Source organism: Grus americana, chromosome 11 (genome assembly GCF_028858705.1).
Source record: "Grus americana isolate bGruAme1 chromosome 11, bGruAme1.mat, whole genome shotgun sequence".
NCBI classification, from domain to species: domain Eukaryota; kingdom Metazoa; phylum Chordata; class Aves; order Gruiformes; family Gruidae; genus Grus; species Grus americana.
In genome coordinates, this window is record NC_072862.1 from 2,293,311 (window position 1) to 2,320,600 (window position 27,290).

At 42.3% G+C, this 27,290-nt stretch overlaps 1 protein-coding gene across 9 annotated transcripts in view; it reads right to left on the reverse strand.

The window, feature by feature from the left end:
• Positions 1-27,290, reverse strand: part of ITPR1 (inositol 1,4,5-trisphosphate receptor type 1) — a 185,368-nt gene that overhangs the window by 136,243 nt on the left and 21,835 nt on the right. For all 9 annotated transcript variants that reach the window (XM_054837654.1, XM_054837656.1, XM_054837652.1 and 6 more), the window contains exon 3: positions 24,945-25,015. In XM_054837654.1, the coding sequence (XP_054693629.1) occupies positions 24,945-25,015 (71 nt within the window). The remainder of the gene's footprint in view (positions 1-24,944; positions 25,016-27,290) is intronic.

The following is a 27,290-nucleotide window of genomic DNA, read 5'->3' on the forward strand; positions in this document are numbered from 1 at the left end:
GACTAACAGGAGAAACGCACCTTTAAGTAAACATCTCGGGTACCAAGGAGTTCAGGACACACCAGTGTTTGTTTTATTTCTGCATGTAACCTCTTTGGTCTCCTTCAAAAAGAAAACTGCTACTCAAAGAGAGAGAAATATTTAGACACGGGATATACAGGCAGTTCCAAAAGGAAACATTTGCAGGAAAGACCAGATTCGTTTTTCAGTCTCTGGTACGAGCAAGGCTGAGGGAAGATGCTTCATGAAAACACAAAGCCAGAAGGGACGGCAACACAAGCAGAAAGAAAAAACACCACTGATGCATTTGACTAAAACATATCCCATTTGACATCTGGGGGGTCAGGTTAAAGAATGCAAGAAAAGTGGCAGCCTCCTTGTCGCTGAGATGTGGCACTGCGATGGGTAACATGTCCCTGGACGGGTGGCAGAGGGACACAAAGGATAATCTGGACCAAGAGAAGGTACTTAAACTAGCTAAGAATAAGCTCAAGAACCTTTAGAAAAAGTCAAAGCACCACAATGGCTCCTGGCTAGTAACAAAATAAATACAAGCCAGAAAAAAAACACCTCTCAATGTTGAGGAGAGGGAAAAGAAAAGGAAAAAAAAAATCCATGAGAAGCGTTCACAACTGCACACAATAACCTGAGCTAATGCAAGATCTCAAGAAAGCCACTGGTTTCAGTGAACATTTTTACTGTCATAGCTCATCTTCACGTCTGGTCCAGCATGAAAAGAAATCCTGGACTAGAGGCAAACCTTGCCAAGAGGGCAGTCCAAAGGCCAACCCCCCCTCTCTCCCACAAGTACTGAAAAGTCGAGTTTTACACACTGTAAGGAGAAGCATTCCTACTTTATATGAAAGGAATTCAGCAAACCAACGTGCATCAGAGGTGCAGAAGCATTTTTAAGTAAACTGTCACGGCTTCAGCTTTTGTCCCAGCCTCGAGAGCTGTATTAGCTCGGGAAGCCATCCCCCATCTCCCTTTTAACAGTTTCCATGATAAATCTCCCTGTGAGGCACTAAAACACAAGTCTCAGAACACGAACCCTGGGACATTCTTCCTCAAAATCTTCAGCTCTTTCCTGTGTACGTCGGTAGCATTTTACACGAGCAGTAAATCAATGTGTATTCATCTGCTGGCCACACTTCATTTTATTTTGACTGCTCGCCGCTTGGATTTCATTTTCACATTTGCTTCTTCACTTGTTCATACTGTTCTGGAATAAAGTTCCTGTTCAAAACGGGTCAGGAAGTGGGGGCAGGCGGCCGGGAACGGCTCGGACAGTCCGAGCACAGGAAGAACAAGAAAGATCAAATTTCACACTCTCTGAAAGCGTCGATGTCGAGCAGTATGGAAAGAATATGGTTGTGCTATTAGGCAGCGCTGACATGACTGAACAGAATAATGAAAGTCGTTTCTATTTAAGAATGTTTGCTGTGCATGTCGTAAGAAACGAGCCACCACAGCATCACGCAAAACAAAAGGCAAATTTTTCAGCTGTTCAATAAAGTAACTCAATTTTCAGCTTTTAAATGCATTTGGCTTAAAGAAAACCCACATCGCCAAAAACTAAAATATACTGAAGTTAAATAAATATTTGATAATGTTGTTGAAGTCTGGGTTGGAAGAACTGAAGAAATAATAAAACTGAATTCAGTGCTTTAATTTTTCTACGCTAATGAAGCGCTGGGGATCTCTTGCCTGAAACGCCTATTTGTTCGTTTTCTCCCACACCGAGTGCGGTCTTCCCAGCCCCGGCCCCGCTGCCTGCTGCAGAATTGCCAATACCACAGGCTCACAGGACCGGCAGACCGTCCGAAAGCTTACTTAGCTCATCCCTCCCTCCCAAAGGCAGAATTAACTCTGCCTGCTCCGTTCCTGACATAACTCCTAAAGTCACCTACTCCAGCGCTCCACTATTGCTGTATCTAACCTATTTATTTTTTTACAATTTAAGCCCATTACTTGTTTCCCTCTCCACGTGGGCGTGCAGAACAGAACTTCTCCCTCTCCCAGCAATATCTGTGGACTCCTCTGTCCCTGTCCCACTGCAATCGAGATGCCAGACTAATCGGTCTTGTTCCTGACCATTACCCTCCTCTGGATTTTCTCTACTTGGCTATTATCTTTCTGGAAGTACGAGGTGCAGTACTGAGCAAGATACTTCACTTGAGGCTCTGCCAGGAAGTAAAATTGGAAAAAATAATTACTATGTCTTTTGGCGATGTTTCTTTTTATGTATTCCAAGGCAGTAATTGCACTTTTTGCAACAGCACGGCATCGACGACTCCTATTCAAACCGTGATTCCTGCAATCCCCGGATCCCTTCCTACCGCACAGCCGCGTGTGCCCATCCTCCTCCTCCCTGGATGCAGTCAGCTCAGCGCAGTCTTTGACATATGCCCCCACTGAACTGCAACGCCGTTTTTCACATCACTTCTTCAATTTTCAAAGTAATTCTGAGCGAATTCCCAAGTCGTCGTCTTCTCTGCGGAGCTTGCAGAGGACGGCCAGCTGTGACAAGCGCAGTTACCAGCAGCGTGGCAGCGGACACCCAGTGCTACACTGGCAGTAGCAGACAGCACCCATAAGGCATCTGCTACCACGCAGGTGTTCCAACTCCCAGTAAATTGGCTACAGATGGACCTCAGCAGCACTATCTGAAGAGCTTAGCAAAGCAAAGATAAATGCAAAAAACCCCAGAGCTGCCTTAATTATAGGAACCACCACCCTGGAGTTGAATAGAGCAGAGTCATACTGCCGAACTGTGCTGCACTGCCAGGCAAACCGAGTAAAACACCAGTGTCCACATCTGTTTTCTGAGTCTGAAAGCTTTATTCCTTGCTTTCTGTTCCTCGGCTTGGCTTGAGTCTTTCACCTCACTTACTGAGGCCCTCTCCCTCTCCCTACTTTAAACAGTCACCATCCTTTTGGCAGGGGACCAGAGATGCTCTTGCTGAAGCCTATCAAATGAGGCTACTCTATCTGTCCAAGCTCACTCCGTCGCTGCACACCACTCCCCTTCGCAGGAACAGAGCACAGAAGATGCCAACAAATCATGCAGCTAATTTAAATCTGGCCGAGTCCTCCATAACGTAGTCTTAGCACTGAAGATCGCACTCTGGTTGTCATTTTAAAAAGCAGGTTATGCTGACAAGGTACATAGATACGCTGTAAACACAAGTGCTGCCGTATATTGCCTCTGCTCAAGTTGTCTGCAGCAGCATACCAGTGCGTTACAGCAGAGAATAAAACACTTCAAGCACTTCTAAAAAGCACAATATTCCAGTTTGACAGCACCAAAGAGTTAAGCTATGCCAGCACTGCTGCTGAAACACAATCTATAGCTTTAGAGATCAAAAATGAAAGTGGAAAATAGTCCCTAAACTAGTAAAACAGCCCCTTCCAGGAACAGCTTAAGAGCACTGCTTTACCAAATAAGGGAAGTGAGAGCTGGGAGCCAAAGCAGCGAAGCCGTGCTGGATTAAAAAAGCCAGACAGCTGGATAATAGAAATGTGAATAAGCCAGCTTCACTAGACCGGATTGCAAATGGGAAGAACAAATGTTCAGCGACCACGAGCGGAAGCAGAGCCTGCCAGCAGAGGCCTGAAGGCATTTATCCCAGCCGGAGGAGCCGACAGCACATTCTTACTGGAGTTTGGGTTTGTTTTCTTTAATGCGATGCAATGCCGTCATTCTAAATAGGCAGCGGAATCAGCGCAGATTATGTCTGGAAAGAGATGCTCATGGGGCACTTACTATCACCTGAAGTGCTTGGCACCTGAGTGCACTGAGCATGCAAACCCCAAAATCGAAATCCTAAAAATGCACTGCGTATCCCCGACTGACACACGCTTCACCCAGCTGCACAAAGCTGCTGCTATGCTACTAGATGAGGACAAGCACAACGGTGGAGATGCTAAAGAGAATACTGCTCATTTTTCAACTTCAAAAGAAACTGAGTCGGAGTTTTTCTTTTTTTTTTTTTTTTTAAACACATGGATGTCATTCAATTTATTTTAGCCTGCTCTACTACTTCATTATCTTCCAGAAAAAAGTAGAACGGGCTACCATCCATCTCTAAGGGATGTGTCATACAGGCTCCAAGTTAAGATTTTTGCAGAGATACACACTCTGTTAACGTGGTATCTATTTTCCAGTGGACATAGCAGCTTCTAGGACTCCTCGGTTTATCACAACTGATTATGTCCCTGGAGAATAGATTGCAAGAGCCTGCGACAGGAACACCAACACTTGGCTTTTTGATTTGCACTGCCTCTCTGCAGCAGTCACACCGGCACTCTACCAAAGCCAAGCACGGAGTATCCACTTGTGCGTTCAACCCCGAATGCTGCTTGCTGCCTAAGCCAATCTACCTTCAAGAACACAACGTTTACCAGTCATTGAATTTCAAAGCCTATTAACTGTTGCCTTCTCACCACAAGTGTGAATAAACAGATCCGTTGATTTCAGTCCCCTCTCCCACCAGCTGCAGAGATAAGCGAATCTGTACATTAGTGTGGCATTTGACAGTCACAGCTGGGAGGCCTTCACAGCAACGCATAATCATCTGAAAATTGGGAGAGGGGGGGGAAAGCAGTGATGATTGAACCCTTACCTAGCTATCGCTACAGCACTGACAAAGTCTTTCCTCAACATTGAGTCCCATGTGCATTTTCCCAGCCTTTAATTGATCCTTGTGCTGGAACTGTAAGGAAGCCCTACGACCGCAACAACAACACGTCAAGGCATTCGCACTGCCAAGGAAGCATTACCATCTCGCCCTCCAGGCATGACCACTGCCACCACAACATACATCCCTACCTGCATTTGTTTCTGAAAAGTCTAGAGAAAATAAATGTATTCAAACCATTTAGTGCAACATCCATTTTAAAAATTTCCTTTTCCATAAAGAACAATAATTAGGTATTTTCAATGTTTTAAGCCATCTTTCAAGCTGCCTTATTGACATAATGATAACTTATCAATCAGCGCGGAAGAAAGCTGGATTCAAAAGTGATGGATGGGCTGGTGAGAGCTATTAAATAACACCAGCTGCATCACTGTCTGAATACATCCTACACTCATATCCGCACGGAGTCAGCAAAGATAGTCGTCTCAGATCATGAATACCACCTTTGTCAGTAGCCTCACAGCAGCAATGACCTTTGTGGTTCAGAAGAATGCACTGATGTCCTCTTTTAACATTGTCTGCTCCTGTCCCTTCTCTTCCTTCATTCTTTCCATCGCTGTCTTTTTTTCAATTATTACCTGTATCACAATCTCATTAAAACTGTTTCCTGGTCACTTGTGTCAGGTGGTCCCGCCTCTACTTCCAGATCTACAGCAGTTTTGTGCCTTGATTTTCAGGATTTCAGGTTTCAGATTAATTTAATCAGGTTTCAGATTGCTCTTCCTTTTCTACACAAGATCTTGGCATTCAGAAACAGCAGAACTAACTAAAAAAACCCCAATTATATCCAACAGATTTGATATTATCAATTTGCAACCGTTGGTCTGCGGAGTGAAACGGAGCAACAGTGCAGGCGGGTGAAACCCCTTGGCGGGGGGATGCCAGGGCAGCCTGGAGCAGCGGCTCGCAGTCAAGGCAGCCCCAACACGGACCAAACAGCATCCAGAGGCAGGACCTAACGCCGCTGGTTTCACAGACGTGACGGAGTGTTTCAAAAATTACTGCAGCCCTCTCCTGCTCTGCTGTAGATTCAACATGAGTTCACAAGAGCTACATCAATGGTGACGACTGAACGGCGTCGTTTCACCTGTTACCGTGCCAGTTGCTGTTTTCAACCACTAAAAAATGGCCCTTGGCACCAGCAGCTACAAGAGCACTCAATGCACCATCCCATGCCAGCTCTCCCGCGGAGGAGGTCGGAAACAATGCTTTCTAGAGTTATGACTTCAGAGGAAAATTGCAGTAGTAAGATGTAGCATTCGACTGTGTTACTCATCTGTAGACCCCAGGGATAATTTTTACCCACAACAATTTTAACACGTCCTTTTGGAAAAACAGGTACATCAACCTCTTGAACCAACAAGTGACCCTCCTACGATAAACTAGACACGAGTTTGGATCCACTAGATGGATTGCAAATATTCTTGATATTAGAGATGCTCAAAAAATAGATTCTGCCTGGGAGTTCAGAAATAAAGTCTATTTCAGCAAATCGTAAATGAAACCCAGACACTGATGCTATCCAAAGGTTTAATCAGGGAAAGTGCCAACTGTACTGATTAAACATCTGGACCTTATTCAAAGATAACTGACACAAGAACAAAATTTCCCCTCAAAATACCTGAGGATATGTACGTTATGAGAAACAAAAAACTAAGTGACAAAGATGTGAAAAGTTGATTATCTGTAATTTCCTGAGCTTTTAGATCTGGATGAGCATTTGGGACTTTCCTCATTGACTTTCAATTTTACTAAGTCACTCTCAGTATGAAAAGGAAGTCACTAGAAGCAGCGGTTTAAATTTACTTGTCTGCCACTTCTCTGGATTTTTAAGAGGTGAACTTCAAGATACCGAGCATGCCTTCTATTTGCCTTTTGAAAATATTCATAAAGCCTGCTACTTCTCCATTCAAATACACGAACTGCACATCAGATATTTTCAGGCACAAATCCATTATTTTCTTACTAAAGATCAGAGCACTAAGGATACTACGCTTTAAGTTAAATGGAGAACTTTTTTAAGAAAGAATGATTTGGAAACTTAACGAAAAGATATTGGCTGGTACAAACTCACACGCAGTGAATTATTTTTCCATGATCTTCCACTGTCATAGAAACAGAGGACTATTAAAGACGTTAAGTGGTAACTAGCGCCTTGCATCCTCCTGCGGTGTAGCAGCACCGGAGTGCTTCCGCTCTGCAGTTTTCCCAGTTTGGTCATTCAAAAAGCTTTGAAGGCTTTTACAAGGTGAAGCCATTTAAAGTATGGTTAAAAACATTACAAAGACTCAGTAATTAAAGAGAAACAGATGAGGTGCCCAAGGAAAGCATTGGAGAATCGCGTGCACTGTTATAGCAGCAAGTTTCTGAGTCAAAACACTGCTATGACATTGTGAGGGTAATCACGTTTTGTTTTTTTTAAAGACAATAGTGAGGCTGAAAGCGTGACGGTGGGTCACAGCACACGACCTGCCCGAGTAAGGACATAACAGAGTTCTTGTATTCCAGCCCCAAACTTGCACTACTACAAACATTGCCAAATATTATAATTTTCATGCGCATTATCTCCACTTCTTTACAATAACATGTCTTGAAAATTGTCATCAGATAGCCCACACTCTCAGACAACCCACGTTTGGGGACACAAATGACCGCTAAAATCAGAAAGCTTTCAGCCTTCACTTGAGAGCTGCTCCTCGAATACTAATTAACTTCATAAACCCCGACCTTATTCCAGAGAACAAGTTTTTCTTGTCAAACATCCCCACGTGGCACTTTTACTAATAAATACATCCAAATAACTGCTGAGTAGAAGCCTTAAGCCATATGCTTGTTATGTATACAAATCAACTTTTTTTTTTTTTACTAAAAATATTTAAACTGAGACTGCTAATATACCCACTGTGATGTAGCAAAGATGGATCCTTCAGTTCAGCAACAGAACACCCTTTTGTTCTATTCTAACGAAACCTGATGAAGAAATTATCCCTGCAGGCTCCATTCTGTAAGGTCTAGTAGATTTATGATGAAAGTTCTCAGGAATCATTGGAAAATGGTAACAAAAATGGGTCAAAACGATTGCAACGCCAACGGACGCCAGGCATGCAGAAAGAACATCACATCACACTATCTTCCTGGATCTCTTGGTACTCAGGATTTCCACTTCGTTAACGCACGGGAGCGGTCGAGAAGCACTGTTATCAAACCTGCACCGCCATCCTCGCAACTGACCACTGCGTTACGCTTACAAAAAGATAGCATGGACAGAAGCAAGCAGAAGGGGTTATCCAATGGCAATAATGGTATCTCGTGGAATTCCACCATTACATCCAGTCCTGCACTGTCCGTTTGCTGCTCTGTAGGGATATGACCAACAGGAAAAGGCTTCCAAAGCTACGGTAAGTCTCAGTCTCAGACAGCAGCCAGCTTCCCAAAGCAAGCTGTAGGAACAGCTGACCTCATGGGAGGACACAAACAGCTGTTAACACACAGACACGCACCCACACAAAACCATCCGGCCAGGTCACAAGCATATTCCAGGTAAAGGAGTGTTACTTCGTTATCAGCAAACTTATTGCGCTAGCTCAATTAAAAATTTGCAAAGCACTTTTTAAAAGTAATACAGTTGTACTGCACATCCTCGGAGGGCCAGATCACTGAAAAGCAGTATTTGTTTAAACAATGCATAAAGGCGCACAAGATTGTCAAGGCCCTCTTGACTAAAAACAAAGGCCCATGAAGTCCACCATGCGTGTTAGCTCTGTAACCTCTTCCCTCCCAAGCAGTGCAGAAAAAGCCGATTTCCTCTCTTTAAAAGACCCACCCTTCCCTACGTGACTTCAAAGCTCTTCCATAACAAATGCACGCAGCACTTGACAGCAAGAAGTTCCTAGGATTGTTCGCAAGAGCAGACTTCATGCATTATCCTCCCCCAGTCTTCCTCCCAGCGTGGCCCTGAAGCAGCTGGTTCCTGCCTACTCCCACCCCACGCTCTCCTCCATGGCAACACTTCTGTGTACCAACAGGGAAATACAGAGAAAATGAATAAGAAATTATTTCTGTGTCCTCAGATCTAGCACCAGCATGATGCTAGTAATCAAGAATCATTGCAAAGCAAGATGTCCACTTCAGCAATTCAGTCAGTTGCATAAATTTTAATCGAGAGGTTGGACTGGCTCCATATGAATCTAAAAAAGCCCAATCTGACAGCTGGTTGTGCCACAGACTTGTAAGCACAGAAAACCCACACAGGATGCTGCCTGATGAAGCTCAATCTCAGACTACGAAAGAAGTCATCCTGGAGATCACTACCTCTTGTTGAAAGGTTATTTCATTAAACACCTTAATTTTCTTAATCAACACAAATACCTGGTCGCTATCATCTACTCCTGCCACCCTCAAGCTTCTGTCCATTAAATAAGGATAAAAAGATATATTGCAGCCCTACCACATTCAAGGACAGATTCACATAGCTCCTTTCCGTACAATCTACTAGTTCTGTTTTACGTACATTTAGGTAGGTTTTGCTCAAAAATTCCCTTTGATACGCTCAGAAACATCTGTCACCAGGCCACTCAACCAATTCTGCAAAAGCTGTGTGCAGGACCAACTCTCCCCAAGCCACCCGTACCATTCCCAAGCAAATAGCTTGAGGACATAAAGCACCGAACGAGGCAGGTCCTGCCCTCAAGAACACGTAGCGCTGTACAGAGGAAGACAGGAGAGTTTGTCTGAGGTCACAACCAGAAACACAAGATGTACACATTGACGCATGCAAGGATGTCCATGGACTATTCTGAACCAGCACACAGATCTGAAGAGGCCAAAGGATGGTAGGAAGAACTGTTCATTTCTTCCGGTTAACTGAATCAACCCCCAAAATACCCAAGGAACTCATGTTCACTCCTTCAGCAGAGATCAGAATAATCCAGCCTTGTACTGCAATAAGCAGCGATGTTTCTGGAGCAGTCATGTTCAAATGTGGGGGAAAAAAAGTCTAGATAAACTTACCTTTGCCTTTGTAAAATAATAAATATTTATAAACAAATGTTATCCTTTCTACTTAGCAATATCAAGGTACTATGCCTTTACACTTCCTTAAAAGTCTAAATATTTAAAATATGTTTAAAATCAGCATAGTGCAAAAGATACTTCCCATGAAGTATCCACCAATAAAAACCATCTTTGGAGGTGGGAGAAAATCTTAAGGCTTCCAACATGAGCCACACGTTAACTGAACAGATATTCAAAGTAGCTGAGTCACTGTGGTTTTCTGAAATGAGCCTTTAACCACGACTTGAAGGAATGAACATTAAGTGACAGGCAGTTCAGAATTTCTGAAGAATAAAAGTTTTTCTTTTCACCTTACTGAGTTTTTAAGTCTAAGGCTGCAACTCATTTTCCTGACACTTTTTAAAATTTTTTTTTTTTTTGAGTACTTTGCTGTCTCATTCCCAACACAATGTTTAACTTTAATCCCATATTAGCCATAATTTAAACCCTGCACAAATATCGCATTGCTCTTCAGAGCCATTAACTGTTTGGATCTCAGACCACACCATCTCAAGGGTACACCTAAGCTGGGACTCTCAACGCGCTGACATGCGTAGCGAGCACAATGGTCCATGGCAGTGGGCCTGTGTGACAAATCTGAGGTTTTAGTAAAACATCAAAGTCTTCCCCCGCTACAGTTAGCACCCCCTCCCCACTACCCCCAGTTGTAGTTTTACAGCTATGGTAGGAGCAGGGCCATCAAAGCAATGACCAGGCTCACTGTAAAAACACAGAGCAGATAAATCCAGTCGTTCCTGCACAGAAAAGGTAAAATAAAGAAACCAGAAAATGTAAACAGCAAGCGTTCCTAAAGGGAAAGCCAGGTACAGCAAGATGGAATTAATTTTGCATGAGAAGCAGACAGCTCCGCTCAATCCCTTCACAGTTATCATCAGACAGTCGCATTTTAGGCTGGAACAAACCTCAGCAAAGGATCACAAAGATCCTCAATACAGCACAAAAGTATGCAAGCTATCGGTTATGAAAGCTTTCACACAGAAAGCTGAAAGAAAGAAGTTTCTGCAAACAGAAATCCCTTCCGCGCCGGAAAATGTCTCTAAAGAGCCACTTTTTCTGACTTTTTCCCCTAAGAACTTTTACAGTTTTCCCCACAGTTTTGGTTTGTGTTTCTTTTTTTCTTCTGAACTTCAGAATATGAAATCTTCAGTATTTTCATATTCTTTTCAATAAAGGTTTCTTGGACAAGTTACTGGAATAAATATTTTATCCAGTTTTATTCTGAACACCTTTATTCTTGCCAAGGTAAAGAGTAAGAATCCCACATGAACGCCCTGTCTTCTCAAAACCCTGCAAAGGGCTTTCCCCTCTCCCTTGCGCTGCTCCCTCTCCCCATCCCTCCCGCTTCCCGTCAAACGGATGCTGGATTGGGGCGCAGAGGCAGCACGAGTGAATTGTGGCACCCCTCTGAAACACACTGCCACGCCTGCTATTGCCTCTACCCCAACTCACCTTCAAAACTATATCCCAACTCAACACATTCCGAAACGCCATCCCATTTTAAGGGCAGCTTCCCCATGGTCCTTGATAAATTTGATTGCCACTACAGGTCTGAAGTCAATCCCCAGGCCAAGTTCACACCAACTAAAATGAGTTTGGCCTCAGCAGAGCTGCAGGGTTTTCCCTCAATCAAACATTTCACAGAGGCAAAGCACTAATTACTCACATTTGTTCCCTTTATGTCTTGCTCTGCTACCCATATGCCTTCAAGGTCCTCAAAGCTACTGTTTAGCATTGAGGATTTGAAGACTGAAAAGCTATGGTGATGGCTGCTGACCTTTCAAGGTAACTGCAGCTAAATACTAAAAAGAAAGAAATATGAAAACACCTTCTCAATTTTTGCATCAGATAAAAATTAGAAATCTAACGTCAACCGTAGTATTAAGGGTAAAAGAAGTTGATTTGAAATATTAGTTGATATTCAGTACACAAGCTACTACATTTAAATGTAAAATCCCCTATAGTTGACTCCCTTCTCTTGCAATTTTTATTTATGTATATATATGTACACACACACGTGCCAACCTGTAAGGAGACCATAAGACAAATAACCTGTTAAATTCAAAAGAGTTCTCTGCAGACAAATTCTAATCCCAATGCAGAATTAGCATCTGTCAAGACTCCCAGGTCTCCTCAAAATGCAAAAAAAACTTTAAGAACATGACTGATAGCATATGGAAAAAAATATATTTGGAATTAAATCCTGTAGATCATATTTGAAGGATCTTCTCCTCATTGTCATTCGCCATGACCAAGGCCATCTGCCTGACAAGGAGTAGGAGGATATAAATTCTTAGCTTATTTTAAGACTTGTCAATGATAACCAAGAATTATCTTTGAAATCTATATTGTCTTTAGATTTACCTTCCAATCCCCAACACATTAGCTCGCAGGGTGCTGTCATTCCCATTTAGAGAGCACGTACTTTGCAGCAGGGAAAGATGGTTACGTATTGCTCAGTACCGAGCACACGCAGGGCACGCAGTCACCATCCCGCTTCCGTAGCCAAGTGCTCCGACAGCCGCCAGCAAAGAAACAATTTTTGTTGGTAATTGAGTTATTCCTGTAGTACATTACCTCAATTTCTTATCAGCTTTCCAGTGTCACTTCGTTGTGGTCACATGAGCATGGGATACAGTAGTTGCTTCTTAATACATAAAATGCACTTTTGAAGGACAGAACTAAGTAAGTCAACACGACCCCCGGCAAGGTTGTATGCATGTGTACGCTCCAAAAAGCACTTTTGCTTAATATTGATGTAAAGAAACGAGTGAGAAGTCAAAGGCACCCAGATGCTTTTGACAAGAACATCTAGTTAAATTGACAGAAAAACGCTGCAGTTGAGAAAGTCGTCTCTGTCTGCTGAAGCCATTTGCGACCCAGCAAAACCACAAATCCACCAAATCGGTTCTTCAGCCTTTCTCTGAAGCCTTTGGTGCCAATTAATCCAAACGTTTGATGGGGCATTTGTCAGGTCAGTAGTGCAACTTCTGCGTTTTGAAGGTGTTTTGAAAAAACACTCGACTGACAACCCAGCTGAACCCTCTCTGGCCACGTTCAGTATCCCAGCATCACCAGGTCTAACAATTTCCCTTCAGAGGTTTACAGGGAGTGGAGTAAACTTTTCCTCTTTCTACATAGGTACCGGTTACATTCTAATAATACCGAGATTTATTCTTGTTTCTTCAAAAATAAAGCGCAGATTTACAGCATAAGGAGCAGTCGTGGGCTGGAATCCCTAACGCAAACCAACCCTTCCGCACTGAGCCCCCAGCCCGGTCACCGTCAGCCTGAGCCGCTGCCCCGTGGGACTCTTTAAACTGAACTGGTGCTGGCTGGAGATCATGTGCGGCTCTGAAGGGGGGGAAAGGATTTTTGCAGATATAGCTAAGATTTTTTCCTTTTCAGGACGGCTGCTCCCTCATCCTGGCTCCCTCACTTCCTCATGCCTACAAGTTCTGTGTTTATTTTTTCCTTGTATAATTTTTAACCTTGACAAATAAAAGGGCTGACATTCACTAAATACAAGGTCTAAGTGCTACCAGATTGCTTTTGCACAGCCAAGCTTTCGGGATCCTTAATAAAATCTGACTCGGAGATAATGTGTTCTAGTTAAAGCAGGAGAGGATCCTGTAGCAGCATTTTCTAGCAATGTCACAGTTTCTCTGCTGAGAGCTTGGAGGTGATTTCTTATTCTAAAAATCTGACAGAGCTACAGAAAGACTCTTCAAACCAAAATGCAAGCAGTTATGTTTTCATTGAACTTCTGTATATTATGTAACCAAAACAGATGATAATTGCCAACACTGAGCACTCGGTACTGATTATTCTCACAAATTAGGTATGAAGGAAGTGTTAGTCCTAACACATAAGTAACTCTCTTACTCAACTGAATAATGAGTTGTGCATTAGAATAAGATTTTTGAGGAACGCTGCATTTACTGTCAATCTGTAACGGCTATTCCAGTGTTTGAAACATTCGCATGAGACATGCCAACTTAAACACTTTGACTTTCACAGTAAGATAACAGTATTTAATAAGAGCTGCCGAGCTCAGCTTTCTCAGCATCTCTGCTAGGCTGCATCCAGAGCAGCACTAACGCGCCGTACAGCTGGCTCCAAGCCTCCACCCGACCTTCCACAAAACTACGCCAAACACTGCCTGCATTTTGTCCCTCGATAGGACCACAAAGTCAGAAGTTTAAAAGGCAAGTGCAGTGCGTAAGAAACAGCCTCCTACATATGCTAATTTTTCTTTTTAAAAGCAAATGAGGAAAAAATAATCAGTACAGATATGTTTACAAACAATACTTTTTCTAGGTGAGAAACAGAAGGCTTCTTTATATCAGTTGCATTCATTAGGGGTCACTTAATGCTAATCTGGGATTTCTGTAACTCCCTACCCCAGCCAGTCCGTTGTCAAGCAGGGAAACAAACTGATGTTTTCCCATTCATTCCCAAAGAACCAGGAGGTGCTCTTCCAGACTGACCTCAAAGCAAATTCCTTTCCGGATGACAAAAAGTGTAATGCAGTGTTCAGACTCAAGAACCTTCACCAACAATTCACTTGTTTCCTAGCATTTGGAACACAAAGTTTAAAGTTATGAAGGAAAGACTAGAGATTATTATATAGACAGGTCCCAAATCACAAAGGGCTTGACAGATAGCACTGGCACCTTGATCTCCACCCAGCAATGTGAAGAACTCAGCTGGAGGTGCTATTAACATCAATAATTGAAGAAGAGAAATCACACTCGGGTGTTGACACATGAAGTACTATACTTCATCCTGAAAGATGAATCCAGATTCTGCAACGAGAAGGACGGGGTATCAATCTCCAGCAGCAACGTGGGAATGGAGGAAGATGCGAGTGTCACAAACTGCTCACCAAAGACAACTGGCAAGGTCTGGCTTTCGTAACAGCACATTTCCATGGCTGGCTATGCTCGCAGCCTCACTGGTTTTTCTCCTGACTGCTCTCAAACAGGAGCACTTACAGCATTACCTCCCTGAGCTCACAGCTGAGGAGATACCACCGCTTTAGTCAGGACTCTTGCTCAGAGAAGAACAGGCTGTCCAGAAAGTGAGAAGTGGAATTATTTAACTTCTGGGTTGAGGTCGGGTTCCTCTTTGACTAATGACTTCCGTGCGGCACTTGGATGCAGTACCTGCTGAGTATGGGTACTCGGCATATTTATCTCTTTTCTTAAGTAAATAACCTAAATTGAAAATATTTTTGAACTCTAAGTCCTTTCAAAATATAAAGCCTTATTTTTTAGGTAAAGTAAAATAATCGAAGCTTTTAGTATAACTTACTGCTCTTGCAAGCAGCACAGAACTTCACTCTGTCCTAAAAGCAACAGAGAAGTGAGATTCTACAGAACAGACTGAGGAGTTCGACAGACAAGATCCTCGGGGGTCTCACAGCACACTTCTCTGCTCCCTCTGAAAAATTAAACCCCTCACCATCACACCAAGTCAAGGGCTAAGAGGAAATCAGATCTGGCCACATAAAAATGTAAAGGGGAAAAAAACTTGATAATCTCATTCATACCTCTGCCAAAGTAACAGCTAGGTATGGTTTCCTAAAGCTTACTGCGGAAGGCAGCTGGGTTTACAAGGCTGAAAAATGGAAACCCTGAAGCATAAACATGGTAGCCCGAATCTGAATGGGAAGATCCAGGAATACGGATCACACCTTCCCGTGACTGCGTGCTGTATCAGGAATCACAAGCCGCACGTCGCAGAAGCAAAACCAGGAGAGCCAGAGGATCCGCTCGACAGCTCGGCTGTGCCATGTCAGCGCATTCACGGTGAAAAGCGTTCTTCTGAGCCAAACCCCACTGCATTTGTCACCAAATGTTTGTGCTTCTACACACCCAGGACAGCCAAAGCTAAGTCTCAGGAAATTCATTACATGAATTACAGTTGCTTTTGACTAATTACAGGCACTTTTAACCTTAACTGCAAAGCACTGTCAGAAGAGGTGACGACTCATTATTCTGGCTAGCAGAAATAACAAAAGCTACCACCAAATTGGTAAGCACCCGTCAGACTCTTTAGATGCTCCCTGTCTAAATCTTCTTCTGATGTATTTGGTATCTCAAGCACCAAGCAGCAAGGGAACACTCATCACTGCGTGACACAGCAGGCAAGTTGGGATGGAGAGCTGGATGACAAAGGCTCTCGTCTCGGTCCTGCCAACAAGGCGCCAGCAAAGCTGTGTTTCACCAGCACGATCCCGTACGTCAGGCGTGCGGAGAAGGCAGTTTAGCTTCCTTAGCTCCAAACTACCATTCAAGACCTACAGTGAGAAAGATTCAGCGTGCTGGTGGGTCCAGAAAGCTACAGGGGCAATACGGTTCAGCCAGGCAGAAACACCGAGCAGGCTGAATGAGAACTGAAATTTCAAACAGAAGCAAATAACAGACAGCTCACCTAGCCTCCCGCCCCAAATCTGCATATTACATATTTTTCTTCCATTAATACCCAAATAACCAACTTGCACATAAGAAAACCTGATAATTCATCACTGTTCCCTTATTTCCATGAAGCAATCTTTGATTCTAGGTTACCACAGTTTGATGAAATCTCACCCAAGGCTGGGTCAGTGTGCTTCAGGCATAATAAATGCCCTCTCAAGTCAGGTGTTCTGGACTGATGGCAGTATTTTACACGCCAGACCTTACCAACCAGCCTTTCTGAATCGCTCCCTTAAGTTTCTCAACACTTTAGACAACTGGTGAAAAGCTGAAGATGTCTGGTACCTAATACCTGGGAGACCGCTTCCCTCACATATAGGGTTTTTCCACAAACTTCACGACTTTATCCATCTGCTTCAATATTTGCATCCTTCTATACGAGTAAGACTCCTTCGTCGGCAAAGCGCTCAGGCTGTGCTAACAAAAAGCCCAACACTAGCTCTGAAGTTTATTTGAAGACCCTCTGGACGTACTTAGTATTGAGGAGACTCACCAGCATCTCAATCTTCCCAGCTTACGGAACAGACTCTGAGAGCTTTTAAAAGGAACAAAGTAGACTGAGTGCACAGAACACAACAGTGGAGCTACCCTAAATATTAAGCAAGCCACAAATTTTAATAACTTTGCTATATTAAAAGATATGCACCAATGTCACCCCACCCCCACAACTCATCGAGGCATTTCACTTCCTTGGGCTCTTGTGACTAAGTATAATATTTCATTAAATATCCTGTTCATACTGGCTTATGTACTAGGGAACACACTAATTTTAGAAAACTGATTAGCTAGTTCTTTGTAACCGAATGTTATTGTAGCTAAGGTCAGATTTTGCACTGAAACTATGGCAACAAAGCCACAGTATTCTTTTGTCTACAAGGTTGGGGCTAGGTTTATTAACAGTACTGTTCTACTTAATAGCTAAGCACTGCTTTTTGGCAATCCCTCCCTCGATCCTACCTGAAATACCCTGAACTTTCCACAGGGGAAAAAGCTCAGACCTGCGAGAGCTGTTGAGAAAGAACGAACATTCAAACCAGAGCGCTTTGCTTATTTCTTCGTTTTTTAGGACACGGTCGCTACACCAGCGCATTCCGCCTGTCGTCCTGCACAGGATGGCTCATCAGTACGGAACTACTACCTACATTTTTCAGAAGGGCAAACGAAGCGCACAGATCATACAACTTCCCACCAGGAGTTCAATTAAATCCCCCCTCATTCTTTTGCAGTACCTTAACCGACAGATTGGGTTTTTCATACAGCGTTCCAGTTATGCATATTAATGGCCACTTTCTATTTCAAAGGGGCTTTGCTCTGCCTTCATCTAGATGCAAAACACCTAAGATGAAAGCACTTTAAAACCAGAAGTTGGCAGACAGCTGTTGGACCACAGTAGCCTGGGTACAGAGCAGCATGCAGACGCACCCCAGCCAATCCTCACAGCCTGTGCCCTGGATCCCAAGCAAACCCGTCTCCTCCTCTTGTTCAGTATCGACAACTTTTTTCGCATCGAGTTAAACACTCCTGTAATCAGTGCCATACAGACCTGTTCCATTATGGTCTTGGTACTCCGTCACTAGGACACACAAAAACTGTGCTGAACCACCTCAATTAAACCAGTAATTATTTAGCCAATCATTTATCCACTGTTTCAACAAAGCACATCAGCATCATGGAGCTGGAATGTCGTTAGGATGTCCTGGCGCTTCAGCACACATAGCTACCAACTGGACCGCAAACTTGTCTGGCTTCATAGGTCAGTGAGGAACCACACTGCAATAGATGTGGCGAATTAAATAAACCCAGCTTTCCAATGCACTCTCCATGACAATAATTACCTTCCTATGTAAAAAAAAGAAAAAAAAAGCTTCCCTTTGGTTCCTGCATCCTAACGCTGCTGGATTTCAAAGCGATGCCAGCTACTCTCGCACATTTCAATAAATTACAGGACACAGCAGCTACACAAGTTAGAGCGTAACACCTATTCCCCAGCTGTGCTCGCAACGGGAAAGCTCCAATTCCTCAGCTGCTTGCTGATAGAGCAAGCCAGAGAAGAAATGATTGATGAGCCCGGCACTACCACCAAATCTGTGGTTAAAAACCCCACAATGTTTGGAGATGAGGTGTTCCTGATGCCCCTCAAGTCCCCGAGGGCCAGCAGAGGAGGCTGTATACACTGCCTACCATTTCACCTGCAGAGATGGAGGAGGCTGGGCTGTCCTCGTGAGCCGTGCAGCAGCTCTTCATTAGGACACTCTCACCGGGTTTTCCAAGCTTTAGCAGATACAAAGCACATTTGTCTGTATGAAAAGGCAACGCTTCTGACATTCCAGTTTTTTGAGATACCTAAATGCCACAGTGACAATTGTCTATAACATCTGCTTGTACGTAGGATGCAGTGGGCTAAAGATTCACATTTTAGAGAAAGCGCTCAGGATTTCTTCATCGTATAAAGGGCATCAAATTCAAATGCGTACTAGCAGTTGGCAGTTTTCTAGTACAGTTCTATAAATACTTAGAATCATACTGAAGGATTCCTCATCAAGGCAGTGAACATGTATTTTAGATGTTTTAACTACATCCTAATTCAGCAAGATTGAAAGATTTTTTTCTCCTCAAAATGATCAATGCTTCAATTTTAAATAAAAAAAATTTGATAGGCACAACATTAGACTGTATTTTCATCATTTTTCTCTTCCATCATACCGACCCAAAAGCTTCTTTTGGTTTTACACTAAATCATCCTATTAGTACTCTCTTTGAAAAGGGGATAAGCAGCGTATTTTTTTCTTTTTTGTGGTGTTTGGCCATAAAACAGAGAAGTTAGTTAAGTAGGTGTTTACTACAGTTGCCCCATTTCCTACTCTTGGTATTCAGCGTGAGCATTTTAATTTGTCTTGGACATCTCAAAACTGAAAAGGAGTCACATACAAGTGATGTATTTCTCTTCAGGACCACCGCGCTAAGCTTTGAACTTCGCACTCAAGCATTCCCAGAAGTTCTGCCTCCTGCATGAAAACGGAATCCTGCTGTTTTATCTGCTAATACGCGGTTATTAGAGTGACAAAGGCCGTATGTAGACATTTGTTTAAATATTCCTTAAAGGAATAAAGGCAACCTTAGTAATTAATATACCCAAACATTTCACCAGCATTAGAAACTCCATGTTCAAAGAGGCAAAGGAGCCTAAACTTGGCCATGCAGCCCAGGTCTATCACCCCTCGTCTTCTCACCACCATTCCAGGAATATGCCCTCAAACCTCCGCAAAACACCCACTCCAACCCATCTAATGTATGCAGAAAGTCATACAATTCAGACTATTTCACATCAAAGTTTAAAAAGCAATCTGAGCTAATGTAATTGCTTTCACCAGAGTAGATTCGGAAAAATGTGCACAGGGAGCAATAGGATTTGAGGCTACACACTTATCTGGAGCCGAATACATGACACTTGATGGCTTATACCTTAAAAAACTCTTCTTGGTGAGTACAGCGGATGGTACCGAACTACCTTACCACCTAGAAAGCGCACTTCTATAGGCTGCTAATATTTTTCCAAAACTAACAGGCAGAGGAATCTGGGTATTTGTTTTTGTTTGTTTGTTAATATTCTAAAGTGTTTAGGAAAACTATGCATGTGACCCTTCAACTGAAAATTCCCTTCATCTCAGTTCTAATGCCAAACTATAAACAAGCTTGCATTGGCTAAAACAGGCTAAATAATCCTGTATGTATGCAATGTAACTCCATAGCCTCTATCAGTACTGCATAAATTATACTGTTTCCTTCACATTAAACAAAGCAGTAGCGTATAGGCTTCAGATCATCGATGGCACAGCTATGAAGAACAAAACGTAACTCAGAAGGTTTCTGTTACGGAGAAGCATATTGACTTTTATCAATGCTGAGCACAGCATGAATTTAAGAGAAATCCATCAAAAGAACTGGGGGTGTAGATATATTTCTTTTAATACACATGTATATTTATATATTAAAGCTTCTTTGTAGCGCTCAGGCCATTTCTTGTACTGCAGATGAACTTGTAGTTCAAAGGCTGAGACCCTCAGCGCCAGACAAGCCTAACCGACGGCTTCGTGAAGGCAATATTCAGAAAGGGCAGGCACTATGGATTAGGATCAAAAGAACAAACAGAATTTGAACTACTCATCTTCTGCTTCACCATGAGGGTATTTTAAGTCTAAGATATGGGTTCATTCCTTGAACATCTTGCCAAAAAAAGAGTGTTGCCCAGCAACTACTAAAACAATGTTCTGGAAGGAGGTGGCTGCTGGACAAATTAACCCAGTAAGCGCCCTTCTCCCCTGCGTTCCATGCAGCTATTCCAAAGCTGCTGGATCCCCAGCAGAGAGATCTGCATCCCAAATAAAGAGCTGTACGGAATTTCCCGAGAAGGCTGTCAGACAGACTGTTTTGGTGTAGTAGCAGTGTCTTGCATTAAGCAAACACATTTGGCTTAGCGCAGCACTACGCTCCAATACAACACGAACACAAATAAAACCTCTGCAAAAGCACACACAGACTAACAGAGCACAGAACCAGCAGCGAAAGCACAGAATTATCAGCCCTGGGCTCTGCTTCAGCTTTGCCACTATTGCTAGGTCTGACTTGAATTTGCAAAATAGCTGTCCGTCTCTGTGCACTTAAATACGACTGATTTCTAACGAAACACTGGCGCTTTTAGCCTAGCTAGAGGGTCAGTTTAAGTTCATACTTTCCACATAAACCCATGCAAATTAAAAGGATGTTCATTTATAGTCACTATTCAGATGCATAGTCGTACTCAAAGATGGCAATTAGAGCAGCAATTCCAGCTTTATAAAATACATAAAATGTCTTTTTTTGTTCAAAGTAATGCAGATAACCAAGGAACTGCCACACACTGTCTTTTTTTGGAGATTCATACAACTAGGATTTTTTCCAGGAATCTCATCTGTACACAGTATATTCAGACCAGTTAAGTAAAATACTCTTTTGCAAGAATCTTTATATTAAGAAACACCCTAATGAACGTACTCTTAAGTCTTAACGGTTTGCAAGGCAGTTTTAGAGGACTTTTGAATTAGTTGGAGCTGAAAAGATGAAGGGCCAGCGAAACATTGTACTTTAAAAAAAAAAACCAAACCCACAAATAAACCACCAAATTTAAAGTGTATTCAGAAAGCCAGAATAAAAAAAAAGCTACTGACATCTCTCAGACCATAATTACCATCTAACCTCAAATCACTAACTTTGGGTGCTATCTATTTCTGATTGGGATGGGAAAAAGGAAGAAAAAAAGTCAGCCTTCACACCTTCAAGTGATCAAACTAATATTTTAAGGACCTAGAAGCACAACGGCATTTAAGATGTGAAATAACTACTGGTTATTATAACTACTATTACTCATAGTAACTTGAGGCTGCTGGACTAATAATCTTTCTTCAGAGCTCTTTCCAGCTCTGGCACTTCAGTATTTCCCATCTAATACACCCTCTGATTTTTTTTTTTTAATGTCTCATATTTTTACACCACAGTCCAAATCTTACCTGAACTCTACCCCTTCTTACTCTCAGCCTCCTCTTGCATTTCATCCCTTTCGGGGCTCCACCACCACCAGATTAATCTGTCAGCCTACTTTTTCCACAACTTTTGTCAACAAAGCCAGCCCTGTGTCCTCAGGATACCTCTGTACGTTTTGCTCCAAGCAGACTGAAAGGCTCTATCGCTCCCATCTCCGACTCCAGTCGTGCCGCTGCAAATCATTCTGTCCAACCCGGTGCATCCAAACACATGCACCAAGCTTCCCTCACTGAATTTTCCTTAGGACAACTTGTAGCCAAGATTTTTTACAAGGAGTGCCTTAGCAGCACATAAAACCCACCTCTGTTTCAGCTACAAAGCGCTTGCTTTTAGAAGCACATTGCTCAGGCAGGGACTATTTTCACACCACAAGCCGGGTATCAGCGTTTAGTGACAGTATATACTAACGGCTAAGTATTACTGTCAAGTGCTCTTTGTATGAGAGACGCTCTCCCCGGGAAGAGGGATGGTGCGTACACACCACCACTTCGTGCACAGCAGCTCTGCTGTATTTCAAGGGTCTAAAGTAGAGAGGAAAGAAAAACCACCACCCTCCAGACCTGAGCCTTGCTGCTGCCACGAGATTCAACTGATTAAGTGTAGCCTAGGCAACAAGACTTTTTAAAACCTGAAACACCCGTGGCTAAGAAAAAAGCAGGATGGATTAATTCTGCCACTGGATATATATGCTCTAGTTTCACACTGAATTTTCTTAAGAGTTGTGTATGCATATCTAAGCAGTGAATCTTGCTTCTAGATATCTCTCACCACTTTGATTAAGCATGAAAATTATATTTACAACTGTTTTGCATCTGCCCACAGAAGACAGATCTGCTCAGAGAAGCTTAGAATTACATTTCTTACAACTACTACCCGAGGGGAGACCCTTGAGACTGGCCACGAAGTCACACGTTCAGTGTTCCTCCCAGAAGGTGACTGCAGATTTGACTGACCTGCACAGCTCGTTTGAAAGAGGATTTGCACATAGATATAAAACAGGTTATAGCATAGAGGCGTTTTTCCAGTACTGTGCAAAGCCATAACGTAAGTCACATTTGATTAATTTTGGTCCTGCTCTGAAAAGATTTTCAAAAGTTATTTCTCAGTTACCAGTGCCAGTGGTTTGCACCTATTCGAATTCAAACCAAGACGATGCTGCTTCTCAGGCCTCAGACTGCAGTGATCCTTTCAGCTGCGATGACCAGTATGGACCATACAAAAAATCAATGAACAAACGTGGGCACCGCGTACAAAGTTACCGGATACTAGACGATGTCCACATCAGTTCCACCCCACGCTGCTACTGTATGCAAGTATCTTGTGCTACTGACCTGCTGTACCTGCGATGCTGCCCATGGCAATGAAGACTAAATCTTTATATCCCAGATGTAAATGTTGTTGTTTGGACAAATGCACCTTAGGGAAGACCCTGTGCTCCATTTGCAAGGGAGGTATCTTTTGCCAAGTGTCACAAAAACACCAAGTAAGATTGCAGAGACGTGGCTGCAGTTCCTGACTTTGCCAGACACCTCCCGTGCAACCCCCAGACAAGCCTCTGGGTGCCTTTGCTTCATAATAAAAAGGGGTATTTTGCATTTGGGTTGAAGATGGTGTGATAAGCTTCATTATTACTTCTTCTGAACATTTTTATCATGGAAAGCATTTTATCTTAGATTACACTTATAAAGCATGTGTATAAATAACAGAAAGGTCTGCTATTTTAGTACTTTTGCTGCCATTTACCATTAAGCATAAACTTCCCCATGAAAGCTTTAGTGAAGAAACTACAAAGGTTGGAAAAGGTTCACACCATTCTTTCTCCATGTATAAATTATAAGTAATATGAGAACATTTACAATGTCTAACCACAATGTTTTATGTCAGACAAATGTGTCTCTGTACTTGCAGTTCCTAAACTGTGCTAGCAAGAATTGCCTTTTTCTCATTATTTTTTCTCCCTCCCCTCCCCTCCTTCTACACCCAGCAGTCTCAGTCAAACCTGCCTTTATTCCTTCATATGATTTTCACGTCAAGAAATGCCTAGAGTCGAGGCTCTAGTTCACATAACACCATTGTTGTTTTTCTGGAGAGCTTAACATTGAATGCTAAAACTTCCCCAGGTTGCCTCTTCAGTATTTGAATCATCAGCTATTTAGTTTTCCAGCAAAAAGGGAGAAAAAAAACCAACAAGAACTCACAGACTTCAACAATATTTTAAAAAGAGAGTTTCATTATATGAGACATCTTCATGTCATAGCAAAAAAACCCTAAAAAAACCCCCAAACAACAAACAAAGCCAGCAGTACAGAAGGCATATTATTTCCAAGGGCAATCACCTGCAGTTCTGGCCAAACCTGAAGAGAATTATGGTAGTTCTGAGCCCCTGATAAAGGCAAAGCAGAACCAAGGAAACAAGATTCAACTAACAAAGAAACAAGACAAACACTTGCTGCTACATTTAAGAACAGCAATAACAAGTCGATCAAATTTTTTAGAATATTTGGCTGAGCTCTCCTTTAGGTAAAAGATGCAACCAAGGGGTGAAAACAGAATTCAAGAAGATTTTTGCAAACAAAATGCCAGTTAGTGCTTCTCTTCCTGTTTGAGATTTGTCTTAAACAAATTAGCCCTAGCCAAACTGCACAAAAAAGTAGGCAGTAATTTCTTATCACTAAGCATAAGTTTCCTGGCAGAAAGAAAGTGAAGTCAAATGTAGTTAATATCGAATGAGGTCATACAACAGTAGCTGTTACAAACATTTGCTTCTCTTTGTTTTTTGTCTTCTCCGAGATACATTTGGTACTAAATGGCATGTATGACAGTATGGAGAAAAAGGAATTAAACTTGCAGAGATCCCGTCAGTTTGAACAGATCTGAAAGCCAACCTCAGTTGGCAACTCCACCTCCACTCCCTCACAAAACTTTCCAAGTCCCACAACTCACTTCACACAGACATTCACACTTACACACTTTTTTTTCCCCCCCTCATGAGTTGCCCTTCATGACACTAAAATATTCTATAGGAAGCGTGGAGGTCAAAAATAGTTACACACGATTGCACAAAGTGAAGGACTTCTCCCAACCAGAAGGGTAATAAGCTGTCTAATAAACTTACCTCTGAATTTTTTGGGTGGGTTGTTAAGATCACCTGCTTCTGGCTGTACAACACACCGATCATCCACAAGGCTGCAAAGAAACGAGAAGTAAAGTGAGATTCTATTCCCTTGCAATTGCTTACATCCTTGTTAGCAAAACCAAAGTCATTTATTTGCAATATTTTATCCGAGTGGCCACTTCAGCAGAAGACATTCCCCAAATGCCAACTGATGCCAAATCTTTGTAAGAAGCATGCAGCTAATTTTTACTGTTGCCCAGAGCTATGCTCCTGGATAGGCGGGACAATAAATAAGTCATTGCTCCTGTATACTGCATCATCTTTATGTCCCCTCCTTGAGGTGCAGACAGAACAGCCCATATTCTAGTTAGGTGAGAGACAGCCTTAGAACAATTATTGCCTCTTGGACAGATTTGAATAATGTTGCCAATGTGTTTATATGAAGGGTAGAGAACAGGAAAATATGACGACTATGCAGACTGGACACTGCCCCTGTGACCCTTCAAGTATTAAGAAAAGGCAGAAACAATAACTGCCACAATAAAAATTGACTCCCAGAAGAAAGGAAGGCATAAATACGCCCTCCTGCTCACCAGTCATAAACAGAAGATAAGACAAGGGATTGAACCAACCTCCTCCTGTTCTACCAGGAAGGAGGTGAATTGGAGAAGTGAACCCAAGGGATTCCAACAGGGAACGTCAGGACAGAGCTTCTCCTGTGAATACGCATCGGCAAAACCCCCACAGGGTCAATTCAAAGCCCAAAGAATAAAGCAAATAGTTAAGATGCGCCTGTGAGCACTGCTCTGCCCTCAGCGTGCTTTGCATCAACGTGGAATTGCACTTTTACCAAACACTATTACCAAATCATGAAAATGCAACTGTAACCAAATGCTTTGTGGTTTCTGATTTGATCCCAAATGACTCAATTTGACCCCTTAAAAACCAATCTGTCAAAGAGGCTTTCTACGCGAAAGTAGAAAGTAAAACTCCAAAGGTCTTAAAGGTTTGAGAGGTCCATTCTCATGCAGAATCAACTTGAGAAAGATTGAGACCTAGAATATGAGAGTTGTTCCTTGCAGAGGCTGGTTACATGCAGGGAGCATCTTGAGACAACAAACATGGAAAATAATGAAGTGCATAAAAATTAAGAGATCAGAGAGATTAAGTGGACTCAACAGTTCTATGCATCTAAAATTTGCATATGCAAACATTCAGAGTAAATTGCTTTTTCCCCATGGATTTTCTCCCTATTCAGTATTATATATACATATATGTGCTCCAACAAAAATGGTAGTATTAATATTTGAGCTGACTGAAACATCTGCTTCTAGTGAACAAAGGGCCAAAAAAATATCAAAAGTCAAACGGGTTACTCTGATCATCCCACACAGATAATCTCAGTGCAATATATCCCTCTCATCCTGAGATTCAATTGAAAGTAAAGAGGAACTTCCCAAACTCCTAAGAAAATAATTTTACAGGGTGCAAAACACAAAAGGGGATATATTGTACACCGGTAATCATAATGATGACAGCACTGAGTTTGGGAAACAGCAAGAGTAAAGTCCCGATTAAGCAACAGTCATGTCATCGGAATATTAAATAGGAACACTCTTCAAAGATTTAGAACGACATTAGAATGTATAGTGGTATCTGTTTCTCAACCTTCATTAACCACATGAACAAGTCATTACACATTGTTATGACATAAGACTGTCAAAACTCCACATGGTATAGAGTACAATTACACCGAATCTTTCCTTTGCTTCTTTAATTTACTCCAGGACAAAGACTAAATTAAATATGGGACAAAACTAATTTGATTACAAAGGCTTATTAAGATGATAATGCATTTCATGTTTCACATAGCAATCGGGATTTCTGGCTTAAATTAGGCTCAGAAGATGTGTGGCCATTATATAATGCAGTTACCTTAAAACAGTACTAATCAAATCAAAGATGCTTGTAACGCTAAGGGATCTTTAGACCTGCCCTGAGAACATCTCATCAAGCCTAGAAAATATATGCGCTTAGGGCCTGTAATGTCTAAAAGGACTACCCATGGTGAAAAATATCCGCTCAGCAATGCCATCAAAAGCCACAGCCACTGCATAATGTTCATCATGCACTGTATGGGATTAAACATAACAACTTTCTACTTATTCTGGAATTATTTACTGCCAAACTTGCTTCAATACTAGGAAGAAAAACAATAGCTGAATGTATCGTATCGCTCAATTCGTTTTGCCAGTTTTCAGCAGATAGTATTTGGCAGGTTACACAGCTGATCGAATACTGCAGAGTGTACATGTCATATTTGACGAGTACCTGGGAAATTTGTCA